The sequence below is a fragment of the Gallinula chloropus genome (assembly GCF_964237585.1).
Source record: "Gallinula chloropus genome assembly, chromosome: 1".
NCBI lineage: Eukaryota > Metazoa > Chordata > Aves > Gruiformes > Rallidae > Gallinula > Gallinula chloropus.
Window position 1 is genome coordinate 202,437,615 of NC_140085.1, and position 16,609 is coordinate 202,454,223.

A 16,609-nucleotide genomic window follows, 5' to 3' on the forward strand; every position below is an offset into this window, starting at 1 on the left:
CTGTCTTAGACTGGCTTTGTTGGTGGCTTTTTGTTGTTGCTCTTTTTAGTGATGGTGGTGTTTAATTTGTTTGTGACCTGTATAAAAGAAGTTTCATTTGTTACCTATTTTCATAATTATTTTTACTCTAGAAGGAAAAAAAAAGAAAAAAAAAAGAAAAAAAAAAAGAATAACCTGTTGTGTCTGTGATATTTGGACACTATTACTTGGGTTCCTAAATCCTTTGTAGAAAATGTGCTTTTCCTAGGGTTAAAAAAAAAGGACAAGACAAAGTAGATGGTAATCATTGACTGCATGGGTATATTTAGAACAAACAAGACATAATGTTGCAGACTCAAACTAATATCCTTCCTTTCCAATAGTTGAATGCAGTGCAACATCCGCTTCTGAGACGCTGGCACATTTCACATTTCATTCCTGAACAGATGAGGTGTGAAATGTTTTCCCAGGAGGGCAAGAACTTTAGGGCTGGCCCTTCACACACCAAACTGATTTTCACTGAACATCCCTCTGTTTCCCAGATGTGTACTGAAGGACATAGATAGATAGAGATAGATGATAGATTGATTGATCGATCGATACATAGATAGATAAAAAAAACTGACAAGAAAAAACTGCTGAATCTGTAGTTACTTTGGTTCCCACATTAGGAAGTTCTGCCAAGCTAAATACTTGTGTTCTGTACAACAATTAAGGCACATTCCAAAAATAAGAAAATGTCAGTTCTCTTTTAATAGAAAAACTGCAAAGAATGAAAAAGTCACTCGACATTTCCTTGGGAAAAAAATAAAGAAAAAACAAAATCCCTCTTAAATAATTAATTACTCAGTCACTATTTTTTTAAATTTCTTACAAGATTGAAATGTTACAAGCAGGATGAACCATTTTTTTCAAGAACTTACAGTTTTTTCCTGGTTTGGTGTGACATTCCATTTTCCTTTCTGTAATGAAAGAAATCTAGAGATAAAGCAGTTTAAAAGATTTTTTTCCATTCACTCACTGTAGTAAAAATGGGAAGAATAAAATATATTTCACAAAGAAATGTACCTTTAATTCTTTTCTTTAAAAAATTAGAAGGAAAACAAAAATCTTTGGATAAAATAAAAATTATCTGTCAACTCAAAATATTCTCATTTTTCTTTCCAGGGTTTTTTTATTATTATCATTATTGTTTTTAAATAAAACTGAGTAAAAATTCAAATTATAGCTATTTTTAAAATGCAAATGTTTACTTTAAATTTGTTACAATGTCAAAATGAAATATTTAACATTTTTCAGTGTTTTTCCCAAAGTGAGTACCCACAATCTTTAAATAAGCTCATCTTTATAGTCTACCAGAATCCAGTTTTCATTTAAAAAATAAATTAAAAATTAACAAAGATCTATCAGACATGCAGAGTTGTCCTGGTTTTCAGCTAGGATAGAGTTAATTTTCACAAGAAGCTGAGATGGAGGAAAACCAGGATAGCTGACCCAAACTAGCCAAAGGGTTATTCCATACCAATGCTCCTCACACTCTGCATATGAAGGTGGGTGGCTGGGGAATGGCTGTGACCCTGGGAGGGCTAGGTGTTCAGTTGGGTGAGCAAATTTAATTGTGTATAACGCTTTGGTTTATCTGTTATAAGTCCTGTTGTTCTTTCCTCTCCCTTCCCTGTCCCAGTAAACTGTTCTTATCCCAACCCATGAGTTTTACTTTCATCTAATTCTCCTCCCTGCATCCCACCAGGGGAAGGAAGGAGGGATGAATAAGCAGCTGTGCAGTGCTCAGCTGCCAGCTTTAGCTCATATTACCTTTTATTTATATTTTAAGTGTATTGTCAAATGCTTCATAGAGCTGCTGAGGTCTACAGTCTTCATGTCTACTCTTAGAGAAAACATTAAAGGGTTTGGGTTTTTTTGGATCCATATATCTGGGAGCCAATTTTAGTCATCATACATGTGTATGTGGTGCCTCTCCATGAGTGCCACTGATGAGAATTAACAACTTTAAGATTGAGAAGTCACTACTTGTGTGGCAATGAACTTAGGCTATGAGTGAGTAAATTCAGATATAACACTGATACACAGGTGATGCTGCTGAAAGGGTTGCTAATAGATAACCTCGGTGCCTGGCAAAAAAGGTTTTCTTGTAATAGCTTTCTTCACTTAACAGTTACTCATTTCAAAACGTCCCCCTCTGACTGTGTATGTTCTGTTTTGGTGCAATGCAAAGAAAATTTATTCTTTTGACACATTTATTCTTTTAATGGTTATTCATTTGAGAGAGTTTTGCTGTGTGAATGTACATTTTAGTTTGGTGCAAAACAAATTCATTGTTTTGACAGTTTTATTCTTTTAACATTTATCCCTTTAAATAGGGCTTCAGTCTGCAAAGCTGTTAACAAGAAAAGTCTGGAAAGAGGACACTGCTGGTTAAATAAGTCCATCACATTGGGTGCTTCAAAGCAGTACAGCATAGTCTCTCTTCACTAAAGTGGCACCTACCTAAAAACTTCATTTATCTTTATAACTTAACCAAAAACTGACTTAGAAGGAAAAGAGAAAAATGGGTTATAAACAAGGTTTAAATAAGCTCCATTAGAGTTGGAATCATAATTTTTGTATGTTAATTAAATGCCAGGTGATTCTTCATCTGCAGTGTATCACTGTAGAACACTCCTCCCAGTGTAAAAACTGATTGTTTCCATTGTTTTGTTTTTTGGGGGGTGGGGTTTGTTTGCTTGTTGGATTTTTTTTTAACCAGAGGGTAATTCCTCATAATTCTGATCATTCCTCATCATCTTTCTGAACGGAAAACTTGAGCAAGTTTTTGCTACATGAAGATTAGGTCTTAGTTTGAACAAGTTCATGCTTCCAGTTGGTAAGGTCTAAAAATCTAGGAAGGGAGGAAGCTGAACCTGGCTTTCTATGTTAGACGTGAGAAATCTCCCCAATCAGTGAAGAACCACCAATAAAGGAGCTCTTACCTAATATTTAACAGTGTAAATGAGAAGCAGTTCATAAGCTTTGTTGGTTTGCATCATTTATGAGAAAAAACAAGATTTGGACTTGTCTTCTTTAAAGTTGAATTCAGAGTTCAAAAAGACACTGCATAAATGAATTCTGAAATTCTATGTGAACTTCCAGGATCTAGTATAAACTGCACTTTCAATGAACTTAAGCTGATAATGATCAACACGGGAACTAGAGAGGACCGCATATATTTATTTAAATGTAATTTTCTTTGTATAGTTCAAAGGCACAGTCCTACTCAATAAATAAGCTAAACAGCATGCAATAAGGCCTTAACAGTTAAAGCCTCACAGTACGTTTCTACCAATGACTTACATATTGCTATAAGGAAGAAAACAGAAAGTTTGTATCTTAAGACATATTTAATCAAAATGCAAGTGTTACCTGCTTACATTTAATAAACTCAAGACATTAGTCCTTTTTGGAGCTTCATTAGGGGCACTAAGATAAAAGAAATTATACAACTCCAATGGAACAATTAAGTATATAAAATAAGATAACCAAATTCACACTGATGATGAGTTATAATTTCTTTTGAAGAATTTCTTTGGCTCTTTATATGAGATTTTAAAGCTGTAATGATGGTCTTAATGTTAAAAGAACTGTGGAGAGTACTGCTTCCAGCATTTTGCAAGAAATTTTAAAGGGTGTTTAAGGATGGTTACTTTGACATTTCTGAAAATTGGCTCCCTCATAAAGCATACAAGAATAGATTTACCAAGAACTAAAACTTTCTAAACCACTAATGACATGGGAAATAGCAGAGACATGGTATTTATATTCTAAGATTTTACCTGAAGTATGAAATATGTCAGATTCCCCGTTACTTGATTTTTGAGTTGTCTATTAAAAAAATATTAATGTTAACAAGGTAATTCCTGGTTTATGTCTTAGATCATCCATACATTGAAATTTTGAGTAGTTTACAGAAGATGGTGATAAAGCAGGTTTTTTATTCCAGTATTAGTTTTCCTCTTAGCTTATGCTTTTTTTGAGTTTTTGTGGCAAAAAAATTTGCTAAAGTTTCATTTCAGAAAATACCACAAAGTGCTGTGTTTGTTATTGCTGTTCTGATTTAACAGTCTTGTGTCTTCTGTAGCAACTTATTACTATGGGGAAAACTTCAATAACTTGGACATTCTGGTTTGTTTTGTTTCTTGGTTTTGGTTTTGTTGGGTTTTTTTCTTTTTTGCTCACAGTTCCAAAGACACCTCCAGCTAATGTAAGCGGCAGAAGTGGAAGGCGACATGAATTAGTAATAGCATGGGAGGTAAGGGACTTTTATGATTAAAGGTTTTGTTTCATGTTTACTTCTTTGAGGGCAAAGTAAAGAGTACTGTACTGGGGTTTTCTTGCAGCAAATCTTGGCAAGACAAGAACACAAAATGCTGTTCTTTAAGTATGTTCTAAAGTTTCAAAGTAACGTGCATTTTCATGTGGTTTGAGTAGAAGACATTATGGTGAATCTAACCCATCTCGTTGCAGCTCCAAAGCTGTGCTAACTCATCAGTCTTTTCTTCCAGATCTACTTCTTGGGGTGATTTGACTTTTTTGGATCTTGTGTAAATGCTACACCAGATGAAAGAATAGCTAAAGGAAGAGAAGGAAAGCCTTGTAACATTTTTTTAAACTTAAAAGAAGAAAAAAAATTTAAGTATTTCATAAAAATATAAAACAAAATATGTGAAAGAGACCTTTATTTTGAGAAGATTTTGTGATGCAAGATGCAACACAGGCTTATTACTGTGCCAGTGGGCAGTTGGAGGAGTGGGAGTTGCTTTCTCTGCTAATCATAGATAACACAGTAGGACAGAGACTTTCCTTGAGGAGTTTTCAAACTTCTAGAATCATCATGAAGAGTTTCAAATTCTGAAAATATATATACATACATTTTTATATATATCTATATAAAACAATAAAAATCGATTAAATAGAGACATGGGATTTTAATGAAAAAGTTTTATTCTCGACAACTTAAGGAGAGATACAGATGATGAGACAGACAGAAATATGACTAACTGCTTAAAATGGTAAATTTTAGGACATCTGAAGAGGCTGTCTTCTGTTAGCACAGCTGAGACAGAGATTATTTCAGTTTGGTTTTATAGTCTGTATCTGTAACAGCAACATCTCTTCCACTGGGAGAGAATTTGTGGAATCCCAAACAAATACATCAGGTGGATAGAACTGTATCTGATGTAAACCAGCCTAATCCTAGTGACTAATATCATATATTCATACATAGTATTCTTATTGTGTGTTTGTAGTGTTCCCTGGGTGACTGGAGTGGGGGATGTCTAGCTGTGTCATATCACCCTCTGTACCAAGAGTCAAAGTTTTCATTGAATCATAGAATCATTCTGGTTGGAAAAGACCTTTGAGATCATCATGTCCAACCGCAGCACTTCCAAGTCCACCATTTTTTTCCTGCAAAAGAAACCAGAGACCCATGGATGTCTCATGCTACAGTACAGATACAACAGACAGTTAAGAATTAGCAATCTCCATAACATAACTTTCAGTATGCATTGAATTTTTTTCCACAGAAGCCAGCTGATGCTTCTTCAATTACAGCTAAGGAGCACAAATTGCCAGTAAGGCAAAAAGTGTCAATCTTTCCCTCTAAATTCTGGTTAAGTCCTTGTTTCCATCAGTACTTAGCGTTTGTCTTCCTAGTGTTAATATTTTTTCATGTACCTCTTAAAATGCATAAAGTCATCAATCAAATTAAGATTATAAAAACATCATGGAATTTTATTTGTGTCAAACATAAATTGTGAAGTGGGCATACTTTCATTTTTAGTCATTTGAAAGATTGGTACTATTTCTAATTACAGTCACTGCCTCTACAAGAAATGGTAAAAAGCACACAGAAACATGCACTTGAAAGTAGGCATTGAAATTTCTGATAAAGAACTAATCCTACCACATTGCATAAAACTCCAACTCTACTACAGACTACTGTGGTGCCTGGTGTAGCCACTGTGATAAAGCACAACCATAGTGTAAGTTAGCATAGCACCAGTATAGTCAATCTGTGCTTTTGCAGGATCCAAAAAAGTCTTATTGCACTTTGGCAATAGGAATTGAACAAAGTCTGAAGAGATACTGAGGTGGTAGGTAGGTCTCTGGGAATTCAGGAAAAGACAAACCTGCTTATGGTACTGAACTATACTCTGCAGTAACAAACACAATTTTATTCACAAAACTTCAATTCACAGACTATGTATTTAGCATTTACAATGAAGTCCAATGATTCTGCTACTTCCCTTTTATTTTGGATTTTTTTATATAGTTACTGTCTACTGCCAACTCCATAAGTACTGCAAAACTCCTTTCCAACTCAAATCACCAGATTACAAAGTCTGTTCTGTTTGTGCATCCACTGCCTTAGGAGTCATGATTTTTTTTAACTTGTGTGAACAGTGCACAGCTTCAGAAGGATAGGTAGAAAATGTCTGCAAGAGAGGTATCTGGTGATGAGACATCCATTTACAACGTGGAAGAGAGGATTCAGCATCCCCTGTGCTCCTGCTCGGATTCACATGTCCATTAGCTGCAGATCTAGGATAGGCACTACAAGAGAGGGACTTTAGTCACCATTTTTTTCCCTACATTTCCCATAGGCCTAATATGCTGACAGCTGTTAAACATAATCTAATTCCTAAACCAGTCCATTGACTTTATAAGAAATACAGGCAGTAAATTAGCATGAAAAATTCCATGCCTTGAGCTGGACAAGTAAGATTTAACTTTTGCAGTGCTCAGCCTCTCAACAGATAAATCCCTTTGCTGACCTCCTGCTTATGGCAGATGTATCCCAAATTAAGTGGCTAATTTCACAGATCCTCTGAGAAGAAAAGCAAATTAGATTTTTTTTTTTACCAAGACTCAATTTGGGAGTTAGGACAACTAGATTTATTACATCATATCTCAAATTGAACCCTAGACTTAAATCCCTAAGACTTGACACCCCATATGTATATAGAAATGAGGCTGGCACCTAAAACTCAAGAGACTTCCACTGTAATAAGTGTCACTCACATTATATTTTAGGATCCTTTAATAATATATTGCTCTGTATTTTTAGCAAGGTCACTGGAAGGGGCTATTCCACTGCTTAAACCACTAACCACAATGTGGGAGATATGGAAGATAAAATCTTTCTCAATCCTACAACAGCAACCTATGGCGATCATAGAATTACAGAATCATAGAATAGTTTGGGTTGGAAGGGACCTTAAAGACCTTCTAGTTCCAACCCCCTGCCATGGACAGGGACATCCTCCACCAGACCAGGTTGCCCAGAGCCCCATCCAGCCTGGCCTTGAACACTGCCAGGGAAGGGACAGCCACAGCTTCTCTGGGTAGCCTGTTCCAGTGCCGCATCACCATCACAGGGAAGAATTTCTTCTTAACATCCAAGCTAAATCTATCCTCTTTCAGTTTAAACCCATTCCTTCTTGTTCTATCACTACACTCCCTGGTAAACAGCCCCTCTCCCTCTTTCCTGTAGACCCCCTTCAAGTACCAGAAGGCTGCAATAAGGTCTTCTCAGACCCTCCTCTTTCCCAGGCTGAACAAGCTCAACTCTCTCAACCTGTTTACATAGAAGAGGTGCTCCAGCCCTCTGATCATGTGTGGCCTCCTCTGGACTTGCTCCAACAGGTCTGTGGCCTTATATGTTGGGAGATTCATAGCTGCAAACAGTACTCCAGGTGGGGTCTGACAAGAGCTGAGGGGCAGAATCACCTCCCTCAACCTGTTGGTCACGGATGACTAGGGGAAGAAACTATCATACAGAGTTCCTCTTCAGAAACAATTATTTCTATGTGTTCCCAGGCATAAATTAAATCCTATAATGCAACTGTACAGGATGATCCTCACCCAAGTAGCCAGATTGTGGTCAGACACTGAGTGAATGCTTTCTAAATTAGTAAAAACATGTCTGATGATTACATGAACTTCATTTTTAGCCAGTGTCAGAAGAGTTTCAGAACGGAGAAGGATTTGGATATATTGTAGCCTTCAGACCCAATGGAACACGTGGCTGGAAGGAAAAAATGGTGACATCATCAGATGCCTCAAAGTTCATCTACAGAGATGAAAGCGTGCCACCTCTGACTCCTTTTGAAGTGAAAGTTGGTGTTTACAACAACAAAGGAGATGGTCCCTTCAGCCCTATTGTGGTCATCTGCTCTGCAGAAGGAGGTCAGTTCAACATGAAGTTAACTTGTACATTATTAACTGTATTAAACAATTTTATATAATATGTGCTATTATCCCATGTTTTCTTAATTTCAAATTTTGCTATTTTTTGCAGAAGTACTAAACATTAAATATTTTTTGCAGAGGAGGTAAACTAACTTGACAAAGCTGCCCAGAAGGCAAGTAACAAAGATTAGGTATATAGGAATAGACTTCAAGCCACAACCATCCTAAACAAACAAAAACTTTTAATGAAAATTCATCCCTTATAAAAAATCTGCATTCTTAATTTTAAGATGAGGTGCTCTCACAATGAGCAAAGAAATACTGACATTTTCTAATTTTTCTGAGGTTCTTAATACCCAATCATAGAATCATAGAATCATAGAATATCCTGAGTTGGAAGGGACCCATAAGGATCAAGTCCAACTTCTGGCTCACTCCACACAGGGCCCGACAAGTCAGAGCAGGGGACTGAGGGCATCGTTCAGAGACTTCTTGAACTCAGCTAAGCTCAGTGCTGTTACTACTTCCCTGGGGAGCCTGTTTCAGTTCCCAACCACCCTCTCAGTAAAGAACCTCTTCCTAACATCCAGCTTAAATGTACCGTCGCAGCTTCATACCTTTCCCTCAGATTCTATCACTGGCTGCCAAAGAGAGGAAATCAGTACCTGCCCCTTTGCTCCCCCTCATCAGGAAGCCACAGACCACGATGAGGTCTCCCCTCAGCCTTCTTTTCTCCATACTGAACAAACCAAGGGACTTCAGCCTCTCCTCAAAAGACTTTCCCTCCAGACCCTTCTCCATCCTCATTGCCCTCTTCTGGACACTCTCCAATAGTTTTATGTCTCTTTTGTACTGTGGCACCCAAAACTGCACACAGTACTCGAGGTGAGGCTGCACCATCACAGTGTTGAGCGGGACAATCATGTCTCTGGACCAGCTGGCCATGCCATACTCATTGCACCTCAGGATACGGTTGGCCCTCCTGGCTGCCTGGGCACACTGCTGGTTCACATCTAACTTGCTGTCGACCAAGACCCCCAAATCCCTCTCAACATGGTCCTCCAGCATCTGATCCCCCAGTCTGGACGTGCAGCCAGGATTGCCCCTTCCCAGGCACAGAATCTGGCCCTTTGCCCTTGTTCAACTTCATGTTGTTGGTGATTGCCCAGCTCTCTAATCTGTCCAGATCCCTCTGTAAGGCTTCTCCACCCTCAACAAAGTCAACAGTTCCTCCGAATTGGGTGTCATCTGCAAATTTACTTAAGACACCATTCAGTCATGTGTCCGGGTTGTTCATGATAATATGAGAAAGAACTGGACCTAAGACTGGCTCAATGACTAATTAAATTCACTTATGAATGCTAATTTCCTATTTAATGGATACTAAAAGTGTACAGAATGAAATTTTGTTCTTATTTTTCTTAATGTCTTCTATTATTTTTTCTCTTTTTAAATTCATTAATATAAATGTTCTGAATTTATGTTAATGCTCAAATAATCAATGTGAATTATACTCAACAGTATATTGTGAATTTGTACTAGTAAAAGAAGCTGTTCTGTATTGAAATTTGCATACACACTACAGGGAAATAACTTATCCACAGGAAAACTTTGAGCAACCCCACTCCTGGAAATCAAATACTTCAATTCTTCTTTATCATACTATCTTTAAGTTATCCCACTCTCTTTTAAGAAAATAAAGTACTAGGAAAGATGGGAGAAGTTTCATACTATCTCTACAAAATGATATGTCATGGTTTAACCCCAGACAGTAACTGAGCACCACACAGCTGCTTGCTCACTTCTTCCCTGCAAGTGGATGGAGAAGAGAATGAAAAAATAAAAACAAAACCCACAACTTCATGACTTGAGATAAAGACAATTAATAGTGATAAGAATATGATATAAAAGAAGTGAGGCAGAAAATGTAATTTCTTTCCACATGTGGAAAGGAAAAAGAAATCCGATGCCCAGACTGTTTCCAAGCAGCAAATCTGCCTCCTAGCTAGCTTCCCCAGTTGTATCCAGAACATGATGTTCTTCAGTGCAGAACTCTGGCCAGCCTGAGTTAGCTGTCCTGGCTGGGCTCTCCCAGTTTCTGGTGCACCTGGTAGGAGCTGAGAAGTCGAAAAGTCCTTGACTTAGTGTAGATGCTACAACTACCTAGCAGTAACTGAAAACACCAGTGTGACCATCATTCTCATACTAAATCCAAAACACAGCACAATACTGACTACTAGAAAGAAAATTAATGCCATCTCAACTGAAAACAGGGAAATGCAGTGTGACTATAATGGTATTCCATGAGAAGCTGGAAAGCATTAAATACTGTTCCATATTAGCCCACAATAAATGCATCATTTTGGAGCCATGATGTAGCATATCTCTCTCACAGTAATTATAGAGGTTAGAAATGCTATTTTAGCTAAAAGTGGTTATAGTAATTTGTGTGTGTTCCACTGATTGTATCAGCATTACCAAGTAGTCATATTGTTATAAAAAAAAATGATATTTTAAATGCAAAAATTGTTAAGTAGAACTTGGACATTTTTACAGTTGACTTCCCTGTTCTTCAATGGAAGATGATATTGTGAGATTGATGGTGGTGCTTTCATTATTTAACAATTCCCATACTCTAATCAAAACGTTCAATAAAAATAGTTTTGCAAGGGAAGGAAGACAAAACTTTAATGGATGTTTTTTTAATAGAAAAAGCTATTTTAACGAAAGCTGAATGCTAAATTGTAATAACCAGTCATTTGCTTGTTATTTGGACAAGCCTGGAAATTAAATAATCTGTAACATGTAAATAATTTTTTTCTAAAATTTCTTTTAAAATATTAACTTTACAAATTACCTTAATAGAATTATTAAAATTAACTTTCCCTCTGTGCTCTCAGAGACTATCTCTAGAAAACCACTTTTCTGACCATAATTCCATTACTGGAAAGTACCTACCCCACCACAGCTTTGCTAATTCAGTCTCTGTATATGTTTGTACATTAGACTTTCTTTTGGCAAAAAAACCTCTATGGGGCTAAATACTTTGTAAGATTTATATTTGAGAAAAAAAATCTGCTATGTCATATCATAACAATGCAGTGCAAAATTACTTTATAAAAATAACCCTAGGTGATACACCAAAAAAATCAAAGGAGCAATGAGTTTATTACAGCTGAGTTCTGAGCAATATGGAGACTGAGGACAAGACATTTCAGCTTGCTATGAAAAAAAGAGCTGTTTTTGAAAGAGGCATGGACTTCACACTTAAGGTGCTAAGCAACTGAAGGCACATTTTCTCAAGGATTTTTGTTGAAGAGGAGATATTAGATAAAGATTGACAGTACAACATATTATGGTCCAAAGGCTGGTCCAGCTAAGCCTTATCTTACTTTTCATCACAAGCTCAATTCACTGCTCTGCAAACATCTACAATGAAGACTTAGGATAAAATTATTAAAAGTTAAGGAAATTTTATGCTACATATTGCAAGGTTCCCACATGTACATGGTTCTATGGTTTATCTAAGGAAGTCTTTAAAACCTGTTGCCTATGCTAAGGACACATGAGAAAAACAAGAGGTTGCATAGAAGAGGTACTGGACAAGGAAGAAATTTCACATTTGTTAAGAATGGATGCATCTCCCTTCTGTATGACTGTGCATATTGTGTGCTCTTTTGATCTACACTCAGAGACCATTTGTGATGACTCTGAGTTGTTCCTAAGCAAGCAGCTTGGGAGGTGGTATTAAGATATTCCCTTGTGTGAACATAACTGACTGCCTTCTGACTACATGTAGTGTCTCTGTCTGAGGCAAAAGGCTTAAAAAATGACCTTCCAGAGAGTAAAGAATCTCAGAAAACACAAGCAAAACACTGATCGCCTTTTCTGTAAGTAGGGGAACTAATCCTTTTATCACTATCTCTAAGTCATATATTTAGAAGATAATATGATACCAATGCTTACTGAGGGATTAATGGTGGTGATAACCCAAAGTTGAAGGAGGGGTGAAGCCTGACTGGCTATAGATATTTTAAGAAATTTCTTCTTCTTCATTGGCCTTTTGATTTCATTGCAAACATCACCAGGATACAACTTACAAGATAGACTATCCAGGAGCTGAAGATGCTGATGAGTGTAATGGAGGAATAGAGAACAGAATGAAGTGGAAGAAAAGGTTGTAAGAAGCCAGCTGGATAACCCAGGAGGGGGAAAAAAAAGATCAATGTTGACCCACTGGAAAAGATGGCTTAATGAAGTGGAAAAGTTTGAAGGAGGTCTTACCTGGAGACCTTAGGAAAGGAAGAAAGTGATCAGTCAAGGAGAGAAGAAGAAAAAGAGAGGTCAGATGTTTCAGGGAAGTAAAAGACATTACAAAATCCAGGGACCAGTTCTAAAGAGGGAATGAGGATGATACACAGAAGATGCAGGACGGAAAAAAAGATGTACAATTATCTTCAGTAAGAATATAAATTCTAAAGTCAACAATGTATTGAAAGTAAACCAATGAACAAAAGCAGTGTTAAGCACTGGGGTTTGGGGGAGGGGGTTAACATTTATATATTCTTTGGAGATTTTTCTTGATGACTAGATTCTACTTAAATACTGAGAGCTTAAAAATGCTAAGAGTACCAATAGGAGCTTTCAGTATCATGGAAATCATATGTGATCGCTCTGTGTAGTTATAAGTCACTGCAAGAAGAAAACTGGGGAAATTAGAAGTATAGGAATGCAGAAGGAAATATGAAAGACTAAAGTCATGATTTTAAGATGGAAAATGCTGTACTGATAAGAGTGATGGTCAGGTAGCCTTGCCTTAGCAAGCACGACTAGACAAAATATGAGCTACATAGGAAAAACAAAATAAACATAAAAATCGTTGGATGTCATAACACACTGGTGATGGGATAGTGTATCTGGAAATACCAAACCAGTATTTGGACAAAACAGAATATGCCAATTGGGGAAAATTAAAAAAAAATAAATTAGTCAAGCTAGAGGGCAGTTGCTGGCAGCCCTGATATATTTGGATACCGAAAAAACCCTTTCTAATTTTAGATAAATATTACAGGACACTGTTACTTATGAGAGAATTTAGCTGTTCAGAGTTGTTAGGATAGTAAATACAGCTAATGACCTTGTGCAATAATTACCCATCTCTGGTAATGAGAAGATTCTTTATCCAGTCCTGACTGAAAGAGAAGAAATAAGGGTACTACAGTCTTGTTTTGATGAATAATTAAGACACTATATAAAAGCTGATCACAACAAATAACAGTGGAACAAGTAATCATTAAATAGCAGGAAATTATTTAATAAACTGGAATTAGCAGTTGAGACTAGAAATGAAAGTGGTTTGGAAGGTCTCTGAGCTAAAGGTGTAAAAGTATATACTATGAGAAATTGTAAACTTTTTAGGGTAGTACATTACATATGAGGATCTAAAGATGCACCCAATGAAAGATCTTCAGAATAAGTAAAATGCATGCATAATAAAATACAAATAATGCAAAAGATAAGAATAAAACAAGCATTACAAAAACCTAAAATGAAAAATGTTTTTGAAATTAGGAGAGTATAAAGCAGGAAAAAAATGAAGAAAAAAAGGTGTTGATATTAAAGATAATCAAGAAATCGACCAAAAATAATTAAGTACTTTATAATTTATTTTTAATAAATAATATGAGGTTGACAGGATAGTTAGTAAGGATGTGAGTCTGCAAATTTTTACATCTGTAGTTTAAACATCTGTTTTTGCCAAGTGGTCAGAAATTAAACTCATTTCAATTTAAGAAATGTAGTTTGCTGTCCAGAGGTACCATAAATTAAATTTAATCTGGTTTTCAGTTCATAATTGCCATGGTGGTGGGTGGTGAGATCTAGTCCTCTTTAAATGCTCCAGGACATGTAGCAAGGTTTTTTCCATCACAAAATAATGAAAACAAATAGCAGTTGGCAAAAACAAATTTTACTTTATTTATCAAGAAAAATATAAAATATTTCTATATAACTACAATTAAAAAATACCTTTATCACCAGACTTGTGAAAGGCTTGGAAGGCTACTGCCAGAATTTCTCATATAAAAAACCTCCGATTTTTGAATTTATGTCAAAGCATCATTCATTCTGATAAAACTTTCACAAAGGCTTGCTAAAATCTTATCTACTGTTCTGGTTGCTCATGCTCAACAAAGAACTCAAGATGATACAGGTTCAAAGAACTATCAGGATCATAAGGAAATAAATAGAAACTAGAAAAGCTTGTTTCTTTTGTCCTAGTAAACAAAGGCTGAGTTTCAATAAGATGATGCCTGCAAATTAGGGAAATTATTAGGGGTGGTGGAGAGCTTTTAAAGGCAAAGGGCAATGATGGTACTTTTTAAAAATTATTTTTATTTTTTTTAGCAAGTAAAACAAGCCAGACATTCATCCTTGAAGACAACTGGCCAAAAATACTTCACATCTGCATACTTGAATGCTGTCAGTGTGCATACTGTGGCTACACCTATACGCCTCCTGGGAACCATCCCTGGCCAGGCACCAGCATGTTCTTGGCCATATTTTTGGACAGCACTAATTGATCAGACTCAGTACTTCACCACAGATCATGCTAAATATTTCATGCTATGGACAACTGTATGTCCATGCCAGGCTGGTGTCTTGTCTCCCTGTCCCTGTTTAGTTTACAAGTACAGACGCAGCCTATTAGCTTTTCATGGTTTCACCCCAGCCAGTAACTGAACACCACACAGCCACTTGCTGTGAGAATAATCATGGGTTCAGATAAAAACACTTAAATAATTTTAAAACAAAACAAAATAAAATTTTTCATTAAAAGGAAAATAGCAAGAGAGAGAGAACTAGAAGAAAAACAATCAATGCAAATGAAAAACAATTTCTTGCTATCTGTGAACTGATGCCGAGTCTCCAACTAGTTACCACTACCCCCCAGCCAACCCCCCTAGTTTATATGCTGAGCATGATGTCATATGGTATGAAATATCCTTTTGGCCATTTTGGGTCAAATGTCCTGGCAGTGCCCCCTCCCAGCTTCTTCTGTACTTCAGTCTTCTTGCTGGCAGGGCATGAAAAGATGAAAAGTCCTTAACTTAGTGTGTTACTTAGCAACAACTAAAAACATCAGTGTGTTATCAACATTATTCTCATCCTAAATCCAAAACACAGCACTATAGCAGTTGTCTGGAAGAAAATTAACTCTATCTCAGCTGAAACCAGGACATAGCACAAGAATAAATATGAATTAGAATACATGTAGCATAGAAATAGGTGAGAATATAAAAAGAAACAGAAAATAAGCTTCTGGAAGAAGGAGGGAACCCAACTGTTTTCAAGATGAGTTAGTTCTTTATAAAGTGTGGGGTTTTTTTATGTTTGCCACAATGGGAGATACAGAATCAGTTCTGTTAGTTTCAGTATGTATCTTCTCCTTCGGGTACCTGCCAAAATTATCTTCACAAAAATTGAAAGTTCTGTAATTTTGATAAATAGTGCAGTAAATACTACTAAAAAACTTCCAGATATGAAAAAGAGAGCCCTGAGCAGTACAAGGTAAAACCTCAAGACTCTCAGTCTTGCTGTTTAAAAGCCTCTGAGGGACCTGAGATGCACTTCTGTAATACATACAAGATGTAATGATACTGCAGAGCTTTTGTTCTCGCTTTGTATGGATTTGTTCTAATTCATTGAGCCAGCAGAGAACCAAAGCTCTCAGTTAACTGAAAGGTAAAGGGCCATATAACAACCTTTGCAATTTCTTTCCTTCATTACTTTATGAAGTTTTGCAGCAGGCCAGCTAGTGGATGATGTGATATTGAGCAAGACACTGCAGAGTGAAGGATTGTTCTGGTTAGACCTATCTCCTCCTCTCACTTTTCACCCTGAACTCTTATTTAAACAAACAAATAAATTACCTTTCCCTTTAGATGAAAGGATATGCAATTACACACTTTTAAATTCAGCTCCCATGTCTACAATTAAAATCTTACACTCATGAAGTGTAAGACCACTCCTGTGGTTCATTTCATAGCTAAAGCTGAGCTCCTTGGTGTTTAGATGAACCTGAAAATTAATAAGTGAGCATAGTGGCTGCAAACTGCAGTGGATTATTTCTTGTTTCTGCCATTTGGATGAGATCCTGTAAAAAATCAGCCAAATCTACCCTCACTGATGTTTTTTTTTAAAGAACAAAACTCCAGACATGCAAGAGTTAATTAAACATTCCTTTGATAAATGCCACTAGCCCACATGGGAAGTCAAATGTGCAATCAAGATAAGGGGCATATCCCCTCTGCAAGTTCTCAGGATAAGTCTGCACGTTACTTGAACATTAACCATTTCTATTCATGAAGATGGCAACAGC

General features: G+C 36.6%; 1 protein-coding gene across 2 annotated transcripts in view; it reads left to right on the forward strand.

Annotated features, from left to right (window-relative positions):
- The window catches only part of CNTN5 (contactin 5), a gene marked incomplete at both ends in the record, with an annotated part of 341,700 nt that overhangs the window by 309,864 nt on the left and 15,227 nt on the right, over positions 1 to 16,609 (forward strand). For both annotated transcript variants that reach the window (XM_084278561.1, XM_084278562.1), the window contains 2 exons: positions 4,215 to 4,285; positions 7,992 to 8,226. In XM_084278561.1, the coding sequence (XP_084134687.1) occupies positions 4,215 to 4,285; positions 7,992 to 8,226 (306 nt within the window). The remainder of the gene's footprint in view (positions 1 to 4,214; positions 4,286 to 7,991; positions 8,227 to 16,609) is intronic.